Source organism: Capsicum annuum, chromosome 6 (genome assembly GCF_002878395.1).
Source record: "Capsicum annuum cultivar UCD-10X-F1 chromosome 6, UCD10Xv1.1, whole genome shotgun sequence".
NCBI lineage: Eukaryota > Viridiplantae > Streptophyta > Magnoliopsida > Solanales > Solanaceae > Capsicum > Capsicum annuum.
Genome location: NC_061116.1, coordinates 199,360,713 through 199,379,036, shown reverse-complemented (window position 1 = coordinate 199,379,036; position 18,324 = coordinate 199,360,713). Strand labels below are relative to the sequence as shown.

General features: G+C 33.9%; 1 protein-coding gene across 2 annotated transcripts; it reads left to right on the top strand.

Moving 5' to 3' along the window:
• Window positions 1-11,489: 11,489 nt before the first annotated feature.
• LOC107854367 lies at window positions 11,490-16,142 on the top strand. Of its 2 annotated transcripts, XM_047413735.1 has the most exons (4): window positions 11,494-12,460; window positions 12,550-12,964; window positions 13,050-13,238; window positions 15,808-16,142. In XM_047413735.1, the coding sequence occupies exons 2-4, from the start codon at window positions 12,704-12,706 to the stop codon at window positions 15,988-15,990; spliced, it is 633 nt and encodes a 210-aa protein (XP_047269691.1). In that variant the 5' UTR covers window positions 11,494-12,460; window positions 12,550-12,703; the 3' UTR covers window positions 15,991-16,142. The 2 variants fall into 2 exon arrangements, with proteins under 2 accessions (XP_016554861.2, XP_047269691.1); XM_016699375.2 differs by having other exon boundaries at window positions 11,490-12,964.
• Window positions 16,143-18,324: the final 2,182 nt, after the last annotated feature.

Sequence of the window (18,324 nt, the reverse complement as noted above, 5' to 3'; positions counted from 1 at the left end):
GAATGACTCAACTAAAAGGTATGTCTTATAGAAATCAAAGGGAATGACTCGACTAAAAGGTACGTCTTCTAGGGGTCGAAGGGGATGACTCGACTAAAAGGTACGTCTTCTAGGGGTCAAGGGGAATAAATCTAATAAGAGGTACGTCTTCTAGGGGTCAAGGGGAATTACTCGACTAAAAGGTACGTCTTATAGGAATCAAGGGAGATGACTCAACTAAAAGGTACATCTTATAGGAATCAAGGGAGCTAACTCGACTAAAAGGTACGTCTTCTAGGAATTGAAAGGGATGACTCGACTAAAAGGTACGTCTTTTAGGGGTTAAGGGGAATGACTCGACTAAAAGGTACGTCTTATAGAAATCAAAGGGAATGACTCAACTAAAAGGTACATCTTCTAGGGGTCAAGGGGAATGACTTGACTAAAAAAGTACGTCTTATAGGAATCAAGGGAGATGACTCGACTAAAAGGTACGTCTTCTAGGGCTCAGGGAATGACTCGACCAGAAGGTACGTCTTCTAAGAGTCAAGGCTCAATTTAAGAAGTGTACTACCTGACAGATGAAGACTGAAATCCCTGGACAAGAAAGTGTGTCTCCGAGGGATATAGGCCGATGAATTTTACCATGACTGGATTACCAAGCCTATGCAGCAACATCGCTTCCTGCATTTGTAAAAGAAATAAATTACGGGCCTTGATGTTTAGGCTTTGAAATCCTTGATTTGAACGTAATATGTTTCCTGTTTCATCAAAGAAAACTTGTGAGATTGAAACATGGTGGCTGATTTGTGGCTTTATCTTTCACGGAGATCACCCTTGCCCTCATCACATTAATCTTGCTTCCAACCATTACATATATCATTGACTTGCTGCTTCATTGACTCAAACTCAGATGATTAAGAGTGACTCTGAAACAAACACAGTATCTTTGCTTTGCCATGCTCCTCAGATAAACCCTTTGAACCTTGGTATTTCCATGAGTTCCCCGACTTCTCTGTTGGCAAAACTTTCTATATACCCTTTTTGGCTCAGAATCATGTTTCTTTCATGCTAGCTTTTTTCTTGCTCTGTGCAATTAATAAAGTTGGTAGCTAGTTTTGAAATCTTTTCTCTTTTGTTTTGACATGGACTTGACTCAAAGACAAGAAATAAAAAATAGAAAGACAATCTTTGTTTGGATAACTGACTCAAGAAAGATAAAATAAAAATAAAAAGAAGAAAGAAAAGACAATGAATATCCCCTTTTGAAACAAAGAAACGATAAATTCATCTAAAAATGACAGTTAACACTAATGATTATGCCATGCATTTTGGATCAGGCTGCCTGATCTTTCCATCCAAACTTTCTATCAATTGTTGTTGAGTTAATGACCTTGAAACTGAGTTATTTTCTTATGTCAATTGCATTTAAGACCCCATTCGTCTAGTGACACCTTGAAGGATTTTTGCCAACAAGCCTCTCTCATTTTTCTAGCTCACTATTGCTTTATGGTGCCCGTGAGGGATTTCACCAATAAGAATCTCTCATTTTTATTTCTCTCAACTTACCATCTCTTTATGGTGCCCGTGAGGGTTTTCACCAATAAGACTCTCTCATTTTTATTTATCTCCTGATTCCTTAAGCTGAGGAAGACAAGTAGTTCCCAAAATGCATTATCATATCCATTGCATGCTTAGCCTTAACATTCTCAAAGATTGATCTGAAGGTCTTTCTTTGGTTGTAACTTGGCTTTTGGATATGATTATAAAGAGCGGATAGCATGAGGCTCAAACGACACTTGAAGTGGGATACGACTTACAACTTTTGGAATCGACTCAAACAATGATGATTAACTCATGCCCCAGTTTCTTTTGACTGGCAATTCTAAATTGTTTATTTGGTTGGACCGTGCCCTTAGTAAGGCAGCCTACGTATCTCACCCTCAAGAGAGGAGAATCAGGTCATACGTAGTTCTGGCAGCTTGTTCTTTCACTTGATTCTATTTTTTTTTCCTTTTGTTGACTCTTTTTCTCTTTGGAACTTTTCTGACTTTATTTTTCTTGACACTCATCTTTTCTTTCTTTTTCGACACATTTTTTTTTGAATTTTGTTGACTCTATCTTGATTCCAAAATAGGGGTATGAAAGAAAATAACACTAAGGCCCAAATGGGGTAAACAAAGGATGACACAATGTTTGGATAGCAGAATGAAATGCCTTCGTCATATCAATTCTTGAAAATGCTAGTACATAGCATCCAATGCAAAAGTGCATGATCAAGATCACTTATGAAATATTTTACAACTCTAACTTGCCCGAGCATGTGTGCCACCTCTTTTTCTACACTTTCCCAGCATACAACTCCACTTTGTTGTACATTCCTCATGCTGAAGGACTCATGACTTCGTGGAGCTAATTTTCTTTCTGTTCCTTTTGACATAGGATCACACATTCACTACTTGACCTAATTGATATATGTCTTTCAATTGATGACCAAGTTATTCTCACGATTCTCAAAATAATAGCCTTAATTTTTAAAGAAGGCTTCAACTTGACCACTAAATGCCCCAACACTCTATCTATTTTATTAGATGCTCTATTTTTCTAACTTTAATCCTCTGATTCAATGTTCATGCTTAAATTGAATTTTAAGATCTGGCTGTAAATTTCATTAGCATGTTATGTCTCTAGAGTCAACATAAAATGTACTATGTAAAAAAAACAAAGAAACAACACATATTTAAAACACAAAGAAAAATAGGACACTTTATTTAATAAAAATGAAAGATAAAAGGGTTTGAACATAATGATAAAGGGACAAAATAAGATAGATCCCGAACTACAATCCTGAAATAATTCTGATAACAAAAAATAAAAGAAAACAAACTACCAGACCTCTTCCTAGTAGGGAGAAGTGACTTCTCAATTGCTCAGCCTGACATCTTAACCACTGGTTTGCATATCAGTATGACTAGAGCTTTCCTCACTGTCAATATTCTGCACCATAATTGATTTATCTTGAATCATCTTTTCAATTTCTCTTTTCAAAGCACGATAATCTTCAATATTGTGACCCTGAACATCAGAATGATATGCACATCGTACATTAGGATCAAAACTTCTTGAATGTGGGTTAGGAGTATACCCAAGGAGAGGAGTGATCATGCCCCGCTGTACTAATCTCTAGAATAAACTGGCATAGGATTCCCCAATAGGAGTGAAATTATCTTTTTCCTTCCTCTTCTTTGCGAGCTCTGGACTTGGATGAAACTTGGATTTAGAGGTTTCTTAGTAAATTTGTGGGGGTTGAGGACGATGTTGAGGGACAAGTGCATGCCATTGTGGGTAAGAAGATGGATGAGCATACAATTGTGCATTGTTCAAAGGATATTGAGGAAGTGGAATAGGATTTCTTGGATTTTGGGGAAAGAAACCTTATTGGAAGTGGTTATGTGGATCTAATAAGTAAGATCAGGATTGAGGCTGACAGTATTGGTAGGTTGGAACTCTCAAACTCTGCTTTGGCCCTGGCATAACAATAGGTGCATTTTCCTTCTTCTTTTCTTCAATTTCCCTTGGTTGATTGTAATGTCGTCCCGAATGTTTCATAGAATCCTGTCCATTAGGCTCCCTAAATTTTGATGTCTTAAAGCTGGGAGGAAGGTTAACACTTGAAGACATGCCCCAGTTTTTATATGAAACATCTTCATAGCCCATAAGTCCAGGGGAATTTTTCATATCATTTTCTACACTCTTAAATTTCCCAACCATTTTCTCTAGCTCTTCTAGCATTCTAGGCTTCTTAGTAAGAAATTTTGGCGGTCCACTTAATTTAACGGTAGGCTCAAGAGTATAACAATAATCATCAAGAGTATTGAACGTGAATTCACTAGTGGACTGGGAAAGCACAATCGTTGGATTGATAGTAGCCAAAGTGGAAGTATTAGTAGAAGGTTGAGCAACTAAAGCACAGACAGTATGTAGTGCTGTGAATATGGTAGACTTATACTGAGGAGCTAAAGAAAGAGTGGTGGATATATTGAGGTGCATTTGACATGGAATGGATTCTGAGGCATGCTGTGGTGCATCAACAACAGTAGAAAACTGACTTTCCGATTTTGGTGGAAGACTCAAGGTATTTTTAGGGTCAAAAGTGGGGAACAGAGGTGGAGGCAGCCCACTGGCCCAAGGTCAGTAAATTTAAATCATTTGTTGTCTCAGTCTCAAATTCTCTTTCTTTAAACTCTCAATTTCCTGACTCTTTATTTCATCCATGGTGCCACTCTCTATATCCATGTTGGACACAACTAAACCTTCCTTGGATTTGGTGTGATATGGAGGACCAGCTAGGAAGCCACAAACCAACCACCTTAAACTAATTGAACAAAAGGCAACAAATATGTTAGAGTTCAACATTTTTCAAAACCTCTTTTTTTTTTTAAAAAAAAAAATCACCGAACCCAAGAAGGGCGCCTATGTATCTCACTCCCGAGAGAAGAGAATCAGGTGTGCGTAGTTCGTGAAGTCTTGCCAAAATGGCCAAATAAACTCTTTTCTTTTTTTTTTTCTTGATATTTTAAGAAAAAAAGAAAAATGATAAATTTTCAAAAGAATAGACGAAAATCTTTTTGAGTTTTTCATCTTTGGAAATCCCTATATAAAATGAAACCTATGATTACCAAAGAAAAATCTTTTTGGGTTTTTGATTTTTAATATCATACGACAAAGAAACTTGAAATTATTAAAGGAAAATCTTTTTGTAGCTTTTAAAGATGTATATGACACCTACTCCAGATGAAGAGTGAAGAAAATCTTTTTGGATTTTTTAAATAAGATCCCCGAACCTATAATAGGCTGTCTACTATCTCACTCCCGAGAGAGGAGAATCAGGGGTGCGTAGTTCGCCCAGATTGAACAATTTAGGATTAAATAACCAACACCCAGACTTGAGAGACACGAGCACAATCATAAGATGCAAAACGTCAATAAAATATTTTTGAGTTTTCAATTTGACACTTCACATAAAAATGACACCAACAACTATGAAAAAAAAAATCTTTTCGATATTTTCATGAAATGTACAAAACTCCTACAATTTTTTTTTTTGTAATTTTCTTTTATAAAAACTCCTATGAATGAAAAAATCTTTTTGAAGTTTTCGAATTGTGAATGCATACTAAACGAGACAAAGGAAAAATCTTTTTGATGTTTTTGTTTTTGAGAAATGAGTGCAAAAGGTAAAAATCTTTTTTGAATTATTAGATTGTGAAGAACAAAAGCCATTAAAAACTCTAAAAAACTATGAAACTTTTTTTTTCCGATTCACCTTTCCTTTTTTTTTTTTGATTTTTTCCTTGCTTGCACACCTTACTTCTAACACATGGTTTCCCCAAATCAGTCCATCAAATAACCACGTTGCCCTCAAAGATGCAACATTTAGCACGTATGGATGCTTTAGAGGTGAGTCTCCTATAAAGAACCAAGTGGTCCCCGCTAGGTCTCAATATGATGCGCATAAGCATGACCTAAAGGCTGACCTATGTTGGGGTTCACTAACAAGGCTGTTCGGGGGAGTGTATAGTCGATAGTGAATGCAACAGCTTTCCACCTACTCCATACAACCCAACGGCTCCCCCCTCCTAAAATAAGGATGACTCAACTAGAGGTCGTGTACACACATGTACTATGGACTTATTGCAGAAAGAATGACTCGGGTTATGCACATGATGCCAGATATAAAGCGGTAACACATAAGATAAAAACTGTACACAAAGATCACACAAACACTCAACAATGATAAACAATAACACAAAACAACACAAACAAAATATCTATACACCTATAGTGCCAAACTAAGCCGATACAACTCCAAAATAAGCTTAAATTCTGAAAAATCCCCAGCAGAGTCGCCAGAGCTGTCACACCCCTTTTTTTTTACAACCAAAAAGATTCATTTTAAAGGTCGAAAGGGTTTTATTATTTAGTGACAAAAGATGAGAATTTGTTTCGAAAAGGATTATTTACTTTTAAACTCAGAGTCGCCACTTGACATAATTGGGTGTGCCAAGTCACTTTTGATAATCCTTTTTCAAAACTGTTTTCGACTCTTTTAAACTGATCTGCGAACAGAGATTTCGGTTAAGGAATTCTGTTGACCGAGGGAAAGGTGTTAGGCACCCCTCGATCCCATGGTTCGACCACGGTCGCTTGGTGGAGCATATCAGCTAATTTGACACTACGAATGTACAAACCACACAAAACACGTAACAATCAAACAAACAAACAAAACAGAACAAATAAAAAATATAGTATCCAGTCCAATTTATACAGCCCAAAATAGAAAAATGCAAAAATAAATTTTATCTAACCTACACTAGTCTTAACTACTCTCCCATGCTACCCGACGCCTCAGGCCTTCATCACGGACGTCCTTCGAGTACAAAATACTTTGGGGCATTTTTCGGATAAAATAATACAAGTACTTCGAGGTATTCTCGGGCCAATTGATACAATTAAATCCAAATGCGATAAACAAAACCATTCAACACATATTCCAAACATTCCACAATTCACTATTTCTAAATTTGCCTACCCAAACCTAAGATTTGCCTATCCATTTTAACGCATTTACCATTCTATCACGTTCCAATAATTTTCACGTTTATTCCAAATAAAACGAATCGACAACGAACCAAAATTAATCTACAATCCACTTTTATCAATTTCTTAATTCCTCCCTTATTTATTATCAATCTCATAACTACCCTAATTCTCAAGTATTCAATTTTGAGATAAAAATCAAAACAATGATAATCTATCAACAGTTCAAGTTTTTCGGTCAAACCTGCCTGGAAATTAAAGGAGACGATGAGATTTGGAGATTTAAGACGGAATTGATCAAATGATGAGCTGAAAACCAATTGAAACTGAGCTCCGGTGAGCTGGAAAGGGCAAAACTGGTGGAACCAGTCGAAATCCGACGACTATGATGCCAGAACAGTAATCCGAGCCCAGATTTGGTTTTCTCCTTCTATCTCTCTTTCTCTATTCATTCCTCTCCATCTGCGTGTGTATGTGTACGCGCAACTCCGGTGAGTGCGTGTTCAGTTTCTTTTTCCTTGGGTCTATGCAAATTTCGGTGGCTGGGTGGCTTTCGATTGTTTTTTTCGTGTCCAGGTCTATGTTCGTTCCCCCCTATTATGTTAACTGTCAAGAGGAAAAAGAAAATCCATCCCCTCCTCTATGTTCTGTAGGCCCCTTTTACTTAGGGATCTTTTTCTCTATCCTTCAATTGCAAGAAAGCGTAAGAACCCAAAAAGGAATATAAGGAGAGGGGGTCACGTGGGGGTAGGGTAGGTAAGGATAGGGGTATGGGGTGGTGAGGGTCCTCTTTTAATTGGAGAGATTGCTAGGATAGGATTAAAACAAAGTAAAAATTGTTAAGGGTTGTTATTTTTGTCATTTTATGGAGGGATAATTACATGGTTGAGGGTACACGATAGGATAAGGTAATAATGTGAAAAATAATCTTTCGAAGGGACAAAATTATTTGTCTACATAAATTATAAAATCATCTTCTTCTCCAAATACTCATCTTCTTCTCCAAATACCCTCAACCCACCTACCTACTAAATCATTTTCTCCAATTTTGTTCAATACGCATTTGCTCAAAAGTTGATCGATATTGTTGAATGGACTCACCAGAATGTCGCACCACTCCAATAGTTTTATAACCGGCCAAATCACTTGAATCTTTTTCAAAAACTTCAATTTGATTTTGTCTACTCAATTTCATCAACAATTGTTGTACAATTAACCTTCTTTAAGTAGTCAATTTTGCATATTTGTGCCCGTTCTCACTGAATTGACAAGCAGAGTTTCAAAGGATACAAAATTAAAAAACAAGAGTTTCAAAGAATATATCAGATAAAAAGTTTCCAAATTCGTCACTATAATGACATTATATATAATCCGAAAAAGGGCCTAAAATGCCTTTCAACTATGTAAAATGGTGCAAAAATGTCCTTCGTCTACCTATTGGGCCTAAAATACCCTTTCCATCAACCTATTAGACCTAAAATGCCCTTTTCACCTATCTATTAGGTCTAAAATGCCCTTTCCATCTACCTATTGAGCCTATTTTATCCTTTTACCTAGGCAAATTATATGAAAAGACCATTCATAAAACTTAATTACATAAATAATAGTACTTTTTCGATATTAAAAAATATTTTTTTTCATATATAACCATTTTAAGAAATCAAAAAAGATAATTATAATTCTTAATTTAATGCAATAACTAATTATCAATTCACTTTAATTTAAGAGATATATTTTCAATCTTCAAATTAAAAGTAGAAAAGATAATCCTTGCTTTCAAATATTTTTCTCTCTTATATTCAATATCCATATATTTTTAAATAAACTAAGTATTCCATTATTTGCTCGTGTATGTTTTGTTTTATTTTCATGTATGTTAATCATCTAGTATTATTTCATTATTGTGTATTTTTAATTCTAATGTAATGGGGTAAACATAATTTTTTATGGATAACTATTTATGGAATAAAATTCATTTTGTTTGAAGTGCAGATATATCATATATTTTTGTTTTATAAATATAATTAATGTAAAAGTTAGATTATTATTATATTTTTTATATAATTTATGAGATAAATATTCATGATAATTTTTATATAATTTTTGCACCATTTGATATAATATCAAACACATTTGATATATCAAATGGTGCAAAAATTATATATAAAATATAATAATAATCTGAATTTGATATTAATTATATTTATACAACAAAAATATAGGGATAATACCCACGAAAATACCTGAAATATGACCGGATTACCGGTTGAGCATACTGAACTTTGCGGGGCTCCTATTACCCCCCAGACTTTTTTTTTGTGTATTTTAATGGCATATATCTGCCACTTGGCACACTGCATGTGATTCACGCGCATTGAGCGCGTGAACCGTGTTAAAAATGTTTTAAAACTCTTTTTTTTTTGGCAAACAACCCCTTAATTTTATAATTATTTAAAGTTTTATATTTTTATTTGTTTTTTCATTCTTTTTTCTTCTTAACGGAGCTCGAAAAATCATGAAAAAAATTTCATGTATGAAGCTCAGAATCTTTCCGAATTAATGGAAAGATTAATGGTTACAATTAATGAAAAGATTTTTCCGAATCTTTCAAGTTCCATTTATAATTTGAACTCGGAATTATAAATGGATTCGAACTCGGAATTATAATTTGAAAAGATTAATGGTTATAATTAATGGAAAGATTCCAAATTAAATTTCATGCATGGAACTTGAAAAATTCCTTAATGGTTATAATTTAATGAAACTCGCTAATTGAAACTCAATGAATGGTTCGGAAGATTCAAACTCGAAAACTCGCTAATTTAATTCTGAGTTTCATTAATGAAAATTGAATCATCCGAGTTCCATTAACGGAAGATTGAATAGCTTCATGGAAATTGAATCTTCCGAGTTCCATTAACGGAAGATTGAATAGCTTCATACATGAAATTAAATTTTTCGAATCTTCCGAGTTTCATTAATGAATTTTTCGAATCTTCCGAGTTCCAGTAATGGAAATTGAATCATGAAATTAAATTTTCTGAATCTTTCGAGTTTCATTAATGAATTGTTCGAATCTTCCGAGTTCCATTAATGGAAATTGAATCTTTCATTGAGTTTTCAATTGGCGAGTTTCATTGAATCTTCCATTAATGGAACTCGCTAATTGAACGAGTTTCAATGGAAAATTAATGGAAGATTCCATTCAATTATTTGGAAAAACTTTCTTCATAAATTCAATGGAGTCATTTGGAATATTTAATATGATTGTAATTGTGAAAAAATATTGAAAAGTGATAAAATGGAGAAGAAACGATGCGTGTACTGCACTTTCCACGGAAAAAATTGGGTATACGTTTTGAGGGTGGGGGATTAATTCCACTTTAAAAAAGTTTGGGGGAGGGGGGAATTAATTCCAATTGAAAAAGTATAGGGGGGGTAATAGGACCCCCGCAAAGTTCAATATGCTCCACTGGAAATTTGGTTAAACTTCAGGTATTTTCGTGGGTATTATCCAAAAAATATATGATATATCTGTACTTCCAACATAATGATTTTTATTCCATAATATTTATTCATAAAAAATTATAGTTAACCCATTACAGTAGAATTTAAAATACACAATAATGAAATAATACTAGACGATTAACATACATGAAGATAAAATAAAACATACACGAGCAAATAATGGAATACTTAGTTTATTTAAAAATATTTAAATTTTAAATATAAGAGAGAAAAATCTTTGAAAGTAGGGATTATCTTTTTCACTTTTAATTTGAAGATTGAAAATATATCTTTTAAATTAAGGTGAATTCATAATTAGTTATTGCATTAAATTAAAAATTATAATTATCTTTTTTTGATTTTTTAAAATGGCTATATATAAAAAAAAAATATTATTTTTGTAATATCGAAAAAGTACTATTATTTATGTAATTAAGTTTTATAGATGACCTTTTCATATAATTTGCCTAAATAAAAGAGCAAAATAGACTCAATAAGTAGATGAAAAGGGCATTTTGGCCCAATAGATAGGTGAGAAGGGCATTTTAGGTCCAATAGGTAGACGAAAAGGGTATTTTAGGCCCAATAGATAGACGAAGGATATTTTTACATCATTTTATATAGTTGAAGGGCATTTTAGGCCTTTTTCCATATATAATCTCACCTACTCCACCATACCAACAATTTCAATTTCATAAAAAATGGTTCTTTTTAGTTCTTTTCAGTTGGGTTTTTGAGGAAGATAGCTAAACATAGCTGAAAATGGGTAAATGGGTCGAGTCAGAAGGAAAAATTATATTTTTTTTTGTTTTTTTTAGCTGATTTTTTTGATGAGATTAGCTAAACATGACCATATGGATGTGTTAAGAAAAGGAAAAAAAGATGGAAAATTAACGGGTTGAAAGAGTGAAGAAGAAAGAGAAGAAAATTAAAAAATACGAAAATACCTCTGTCACGCTCTCAAAAGCGAGTGTGATATACTCTCTTTGCTGAATCAGCAAAAGGTGCCAAAGTGACACATTTTTCTTTCTTTGAGTTGCCAAAAGTGAACAACGTCCATCTGAGGTGTCAAAGTGAAAGATGATGCCAAGTTGAGGGGGTTGTCGATGAGTTTGATCATTTTTATATCTAAAATTACATAAATACACAACTTATGTTTTCAATATTACAAAAAATTCCAACATATACACAGAATGTTGTGTATATGTCGGCTATGTTATGTATATTAACAGGGAAAGAGAGTAAAGTAATTAAAAAAATGGAAGAAAATGTAATTACTTTCAAAAGGGTTGGTATTTATGTTATTTATACTTTTTATATTGTATATTTTAGGACTTTTTTAAAATAGTATAAATATAATGAAAAGATAATTTTATTTATGACAAAGATTTTTAATAAAGAGCAATTTTTTTTTTTAAGGGTATTCATAGATTTTTCAGTGGGGACCACAAGAAAAGTTGTTTTTATTTAAATAATTCGGGATAGGGGAAGAGAAAACCAGCGAGGAGATTATTAAGTGGTAACGAACAGTCACTAATAAGATAGAAAATTCTTGTTGCCAATAAGATTCCCAATTGGTAATCAAATATGCTTAGGTTTCTCTCCCTCTCTCTCTCTTTTTTTTTTTTTTTTTTTTTTTTAAATGAGCAACTATTTTGTGTGATAAATATTTACATAGGCTTAGAGTTAGGGTTTTGAATAAAATTGGTGGCCGAGGCAATGGAAGTGAATTGTGATGGAGATGCAACATGTGATGATCGAATTTCCAAATTGCCAGAGCCAATTTTGCATCACATCATGTCTTTCCTTTATGCTAAACATGTCGCGCAAATGAGTACATCGTCCAAGGCTTTGGCTACTGCTTCGAATTCACTCTCCTACTTAAATTTTGGTTATATTTCCGACTGGTGGTCAAATTGTATGCATGTTGTTATACGTCAAACTCTAGCAAATAGGAAAAAGCACAGGATTTCCATTCAAAAGTTCTCTATGGTTAGGCTATTTTTCTCCTCTTTCTTATGTCGACAGATGGATTAAGATACTCATAGATTATAATATCAAAGAGTTGGATCTAAGAGTAGTCAGACCTGATTATCGAGGCAACATCGGATACGACAGGTTGCCTGAGAAAATCTTTGCTGCCAGATCGCTAAATGTGCTGAGTTTGTATGGATTTAAGATTGAATTGCCCGCTGATGATGGTATGATAAAGTTATCATCTTTGCAGGAATTGCACCTCTCTTATGTGTTTTTGGATGAGAAATTTATTGAGTCTCTGTGCACAAGCTGCTGCAATTTAGAGCATCTGTCTTTTCGGTATTTCGACGGACTCACCAGCTTTCAAGTTTGTGAGACTTTACCTAAACTGAAAAAGGTAAACTTACAACTTCCCTGTTCTGTACTCCAATTGGTTGATATTGCAGCATTTAATGTCGAAGAGCTTAGGATCAACAGCCTTAACAGGAGCATAAAGGTTGTTAGAATAACTGCTTGCAAAGACCTCAAGAGTTTGTACCTCGGTGCTGTGGATGTCACTGACAATTGGTTAGAGGAACTATTTTACAGCCTACAAAATGTTGAAAAGTTTGAGTTATCTCGCTGCGATACATTGAAAACTATGAAGAACGCAAGTGGCAGGCTCAAATGGCTGATAACCTCAGATTGTGATAATCTGATTGCTGCTGACTTCGACAAACCTAATTTATTGAAGTTCCAATACAGTTGTCATCCATTGCCAACATTCAAATTGAAAGCTTCAGTTTTGCTGGAAGCCATTTTCCAGTTGTATCCAATATGTGGTTGGCACTCTAAGCTCATGAAATTTCTTGGGAACTTCAATCATTCCCAGACTATTGAATTATCGTGCTGCTGTGACGAGGTACGTCCCGCAAATTCTCTAGCTACATCTGCTTAAAGAAGCAGTTTGTTCTGTGTTTCTCATATATTGTTTCTTTTTCCTGTAGGACATAATTATACCAAAAGACCTGAGAGAAAACATCCTTCCGCCCCTTTATGGTACTAATATTTTGCAAGTGAACTTTCGTCGTCAATTCAGTTATTCAGTTGTCGATATTGTTGATAGTATGCTTTGGATTTCTCCTCACCTGCACACTCTATCTTTTACCCAAGCTCCAGGTTTAAAGACCCTGAAGGTAATAGTTTATCCTTTCTCAGTTAATAAAAGATTGAAAGTAGTTATATTGAGGTTTCTGCAGTTTTTTTTTTGTCATCTTTACATGTTTTTTGAATTTTGAATCTTTGTTTGGTGTCTATTTGCCATAGATGTTGCAAGTAGTTTTTAGAAAATTTTTTATCAAAGTTTATTTTGGCCAAGAAACCAAGATCTTTTTGCATCAATAATGATTTCCCAAGCCCTCATTATATTTTATAAAAAGAAAAAACCTCTCATTAAACACATTCTTATTAAATAGACTAGTAAACATATCCGCGCTTCGCGCAGTCAATAATAAATTATCGTACTTCTATGTTATCGTATTTGAATTTTCTTATACCGTTCTATTAAAATTTTGATAAAGTATAGTTATTTCTAAAAATATAAAATATAAATAGTAATCTTTGTTTAAAATGATCAAATATAATATCTTCAGAATCATCAATATAATACACTGATAAGTAACATGCACTTATATCAACACGCTATTTCAAGTTAACAAAAAATAACCTTTATAAAATTCTTTGCAACAACTTACTTTAGTATACAGTAATAACCTCGAGCGATTTAAAAATTAGAAACAAACAACATATAATGATAAGGTTTAGGGGATGTCAAAAAGAAAAAAAAACGATGAAAAGGTACATATATAGCAATGGTATTAATGATGAAGAAATAAATATGCCACCTTTCAAATTATTTTAAATGCAAAAAAATAAGAACTTACAAAGTCGAGGAACAAATAAAGTGCACAATTAATCACAAAAAATAAGAACTTACAAATTTGAGGAACAAATAAAGTGCAAATTTAATCACCCACCTTCACTTTCATGTTTTTATGTGTGCTCAAATAAAATCATTCTAACATAATATGGTAGCCTGCTAGGATACTGAAATTCATTAAATTGATCGACTTATATGACAAAATAAAATTGATTAGTATAGAATAGATAAAACAATTATATCTGAATTTACTTCAAAATTTATAGAAGATGGGAGTATCTTACACACTCAATCTTCCCTTATTTTTTTTCAATTTGTCAAATTCAGATAAAAATTTGCCATGGATATTGTTATTATTTCATTTGTTTGAAGAAAGGAAAGGGAATTAAAAGATAAAAAGTATATTCAAAGAGTGAAGCTGCTCAATCCATTCTTTAATTCCTTTCCGAACTCCATTCACATATTTTCAAACAAAAGGAATTTTCAAACCTCACAATTAAAACTTGAGAGAAGAATGGGCACATATAAGCAACAATTTAGAAATGGAAAAAACAAAACATTCTTGTCAATATTGCCAATCCCTAATTTCACATAACAGAGTGTTTTGAGAACTAAAAGTAACAAAAAGAATTTACCACCTCAAAAATTTATAGTAGCTTCTAATTAACTTCTGGCAGAGGGTAGTGTGATATTTCTTCTTTCAATAATTGACGATGAACCATGAAATGTGAAGCTGATTTGGGAAGAAAAGGCTAGCTTTAGCTAGGTTTTATTGCAAATAGAATTTAATGTGTCAATAATTTTCCCATTATTATTTCAACGTGGGCTGGATAAAACAGTTACCTAAGTGGGCTTTATTACAAAGTTGTACGTGGGTGTCTTGAATGAAGGATTCCTACTTAATTCATGAGATTTTTTGTTAATTCTATTATTATTTTGAGAAATGAAGAAAAATGCTTAAAAAAAAAAAAAAAGGAGAAAAAAGATAAATACAAATGCTGCCCTCTAAGGCATGCCACATCAGCATGGTCTTGATTCTCCTTTATATATATATATTGATTGTTTGTACTTAGAATAGTTAGTTACTACCATTCTTATTACTTATATTTTTAATAGTTTTTATAACTTATGTGAATAAATCATGTTTCATTTTTTTTTTTAAAAAAGAGTTAAATATGTTTCCCAAAAACTATGACCAAACACATCACCCAAATCCATTTTGCCAAACATATTTGGGAACTATGGCCAAATTAATGAATTAACTGATAAAACAAAGGAATTCTTCAGGACTTAAAGATTCTATATACTTGACTGGCCGACTTGCTTATAGTTATGAGTAAAAAGAACTTCCTTACTAACATGGCTATCTATTAGCCTTGGTGGACAGAGTTACCTGGAACCTATTGCTGGTAGGAGGTGACAAGTATCTCATGGAATTAGTCGAGGTGTGAAAAAGTTGACTTGGACACCACGTTTATCCCAAAAAAGAAAAAAATATGGCTATCTATTTCTAGTCTTCTGCGGGCTATTCCCAGTTTTTGTGAGCCTTAGCTTCACTTGGTGCTGCCGCTTCCTTTAGTATTGTGCATTTTATTCTTTGACCATCAGAAAGCACCCATTTGTTGTAGTACTCGTTGAGATGATTCCTTCATTCAGATAATGATTAACACTGATTTCGAGCAGCACATAAGCTAATACTAATAGATTTTCAAATCTATCTAATACTGCTTTCACAATTGATTCTTTATGACGTTAATTTTTTTTTACCTTTGTTCTTGTTGTTCATGCTTCATATTCTAATCTAACTGATTTTCCTCGTTTGACAGTTCATATATGAAGATGCATCAGATGAAGACAAGAAGTGTTGTGCATCTCTACCATGGGAATGTTGGAGGCATACGTTAAAGAAAGTCGAATTGCATAACTTTTCATGTATGGAAGAAGAGAAGTTAAGAAACTACTTTTTCGCCAATGCAGATAACTTGAAGATGGTTGAGATCAGCCTTTGACTAGTACTAGTAAATCACTTTTACAGGTTTACAACAACAACATACGTGTATTCCCACATAGTGGGGTCTGGGGAGGGTAGAATGTACACAAACCATACAATTTACAGGTTTAATATAGTAAATTGTACATTTGCTAGCATAAGTATCTTGGAGTACATTCATTGTTGTTGCACCTTTGACTAGTGAATGACTAACTTTAATGGTATCTCCAAAACATCGTTGCCCTATCAGGTTCTAGCAATTTAATCCGATCAGTCGTTAAAAATGCAAACTAAAATAGTACCAGTATGATTTTATCTGATATGAGAGCAGAACATTTTGCAAGGCAAATCCATATTGCTTACCACATGGATCTCCTTTATGTTCCAATGATCTTTTGATTTTCAATTACTGTCTCCTTCTCCTTTGTCTTAGACTTATCCATCCTAGCTTTAATTCTGTAACAATCTTTTCTAAATAACAAGCACTTTCAGAATGACCTTGTAGGCAACAATAGTGACTGTATTTCAGAACTTGTTCATATTCTACTTTCAGCCAAAAATTATCGTCTGCCATCCAAATTCCATCTTCCCCTGGTTTAGAGATATCAATTTCAATTTTTAATTCTGATTTGGAGAAATTTGCTTGCTGCACTTGAGACGAGGGTCTTTCGGAAACAACCTCTCTAGCTCCACAAGGTAGTGGTAAGTCCTGTAGATACACTAGCCTCCCAAGATCTCACTTATGGGATTTCACGGGGTATGTTGTTGTATTTGGAGACAGTTGCTTGATCAGAGATAAGGCTTGACCCACCGAGCTGACTACCTTTGAGAGAATGTCCCAACAAAAATAAACTCTGTGGCAGTTGATGTAGGAGGATCCACACTGGAGCTAACAGGGTTTCAACTTCTTGGACAAATTGAGTCCGGCAACCATGGAAGGAGCTTCATCAGATTGCCATCTCGCTATTGCAAAATCTTTTGAAGTAGATTGTATTGAGAGTGGTGAAATCCAAGTATACATGTTTGGAATCAAAATTAAACATGCAATTTTGAATGCTTCCAACAGTGGGCATTGACATATGAAACTCTTTCTAGTTGATTTGTTCTTTAAAAAATCTGCCAACAAGCGTGCATTTGCCGTCTTCCGTTATGTAGATGAAGTTGTCTTGTATCCTTAAAGGTAAAACAAATTGGTCTAATGTTCTTTTTCTTCCACTAAGCTAATCGTTTGATAACTAGCACATGTTAATGTTTATCTACATCTTTTCAACAATTTGTCAAAGTAGATTTGAAATAAGGCAAACGATTAATTTTTAGAGATACTTCTTTTCGCATCTGAGGAGTTTCTGACTATCAAACTGTTTGAGGCGAATGATGAGCTCGCATTTCTAGCATTCTCCACTTAAATATGCATATTTTTTGTCCTGATAGTGTTTGAACTTGTGACATGTCTCTTCAAAGAGTGTTGGGCTCAAGTTGAATATGTGAATGTAAAATGGAGGGAATAATTTGAAGGGAAAGTGAGCATTCACTTCCATATTGGTGGGAGAAAGCAATTTTCTTGTTTTTTTTTGTTAAGAAATATACTTTCACATGAATAGTGTGGTAAGAACAAAGTGATGTCTTGTGTTGTTGTTGTTGCTGCTTAGCTAGACAAAGTTTAATTTGAAAAACAAGTGAAATATTTAATCCAAAAATCCTCTCCATGTACGGACGTGTTTGGGACGCCATGCAAGCGACCCTTCGAGGAATGACACACACTGTTTCGTAAAAAGGGTGACCAGCGCGCGCAGGTCAGGCGCAGCTCCAGTGCAGACATGGTGCAAGTTACGTGATTATTTAGAAATGATGCCTTTCCATAAATGATTGCTTCCTTTCCGAAGGAACACTTAATGTCTATAAATACCTGAACTTCTCCTCAATTAAAGGTACAATTTTAAGAGCTGAAAACATTCTTCTTCTTCCCAAAAATTTTATTGCGATCAATAACCGTTGAGTGTGTTCGAAGATTTTGTACTTTCAAAAAGTGAACCATTTTATCTTGGGAGGAAAGATTTCATAACCTCGGATACTTGAGGGGAATAAATTCCTTAAGGCCACACCGTGAAGTCGGTGGACTTGGTTCTAAATTCTGCTTCATCTTTATTTCTTTAAAAATTAATAAACATACTTCATTCGATAGCTCATTTTGATTATTCATTTGAACTTGTGTTTAAGGTGTTGAACTTCATTGTTATTCTTGCTTGTTCCTGAACTTAGGTGGAAGTTTATATTAAAAACATACAGATTGTATATCCGAAACAAGAGAGAGTTCCATGCATTTTTCCAAATCTTGGAATTAGACAATGTACTC